This window comes from Mus pahari, chromosome 23 (assembly GCF_900095145.1).
Source record: "Mus pahari chromosome 23, PAHARI_EIJ_v1.1, whole genome shotgun sequence".
Taxonomy (NCBI): domain Eukaryota; kingdom Metazoa; phylum Chordata; class Mammalia; order Rodentia; family Muridae; genus Mus; species Mus pahari.
The window spans coordinates 20,556,443-20,557,753 of record NC_034612.1 but is presented as its reverse complement, the minus strand read 5'-3'; the positions used below and the strand labels follow the sequence as shown (position 1 = coordinate 20,557,753).

General features: G+C 46.8%; 1 protein-coding gene across 3 annotated transcripts in view; it reads left to right on the top strand.

Annotated features, from left to right (window-relative positions):
• The window catches only part of Gtf2ird2b (GTF2I repeat domain containing 2B), a 38,566-nt gene that overhangs the window by 7,670 nt on the left and 29,585 nt on the right, over positions 1-1,311 (top strand). For all 3 annotated transcript variants that reach the window (XM_021186773.1, XM_029533921.1, XM_029533920.1), the window contains exon 3: positions 304-442. In XM_021186773.1, the coding sequence (XP_021042432.1) occupies positions 304-442 (139 nt within the window). The remainder of the gene's footprint in view (positions 1-303; positions 443-1,311) is intronic.

The window sequence follows — 1,311 nt, the reverse complement described above, 5'->3', positions numbered from 1 at the left end:
AAATCCGCCTGCCTCTGCCTCCCAAGTGCTGGGATTAAAGGTGTGTGCCACCACCGCCCAGCCAGGTTTTGTTTTTTTTAAGACAGATTCTCAACCAGCCCACGAGGACCTTGACCATGCTACGTAGCAGAGGCTTTGATCCCCCTGCCTCCACCTCCAGAGCACTTGGATCCCAGTTGTGAGCCATCTTTCTTGTCCTTGATTTTTCCTCCTTTCTCTCCAGTAGGGCTCCTAAGCCGACCTAACCAACTCCAGGCCTGCATGTGTAGAACCCACTCTTGTCATTTGGCATTTCTGTTTCAGTGTAAAGAGCTGGCCAAGTCCAAGGCCGAGGTGGCCTGCATCGCTGTGTATGAGACGGATGTGTACGTGGTGGGGACGGAGCGGGGTTGTGCCTTTGTCAACGCCAGACAGGATCTCCAGAAAGATTTCGCACAGCACTGTAGGTGGCCAGTGTTGTACCCTGTTGTTGTCCCTGGTGCTGTCTGTCTATCTGTCTGTCTGGTTGGTTGGTTTGTATATCTGGGATTGAATTTAGAACCTCATGCATGCTAGGCAAATACTCCACCTCCGAGCTATATCCCGCTTTTATTCTCATATTTCATTTTATAATTATTTTTTGAGACAGGGTCTCACTGTGTAGCCCTAGTGGGCCTGAGATTTGCTATGTAGACCAGGATGGCCTTGAACTCACAGATCTTCCTGCCCCTGCCTCCTGAGTGCTAGGCTTAAAGTCGTGCACTACCTTGCACAACCTAATCTTATTGATTTTTTTTATTCTTCATTCTAATGTCATATGTATAGTATTTATTGATTTTTTTTTTAAAAAATTATTTTTATGTATATGAGTACACTGTAGCTATCAGACACTCCAGAAGAGGGCATCAGATCCTAATACAGATGGTTGTGAGCCACCATGTGGTTGCTGGGAATTGAACTCAGGACCTCTGGAAGAGCAGTCAGTGTTCTTAACCACTAAGCCATCTCTCCAGCCCCCCCAATATTTTTTTTTAAAGATTTATTTATTTATTTATTATGTGTAAGTACACTGTAGCTGTCTTCAGACACACCAGAAGAGGGCATCAGATCTCATTGTGGGTGGTCGTGAGCCACCATGTGGTTGCTGGGATTTGAACTCAGGACCTTTGGAAGAGCAGTCAGTGCTCTTACCCATTGAGCCATCTCGCCAGCCCCCCCCCCAATATTTTTTAAAGGAAGATTTACTTTTTTTTGGGGGGGGGGGTTGAGACAGGGTTTCTCTGTATAGCCCTGGCTGTCCTGGAACTCACTTTGTAGACCAGGCTGGCCTCG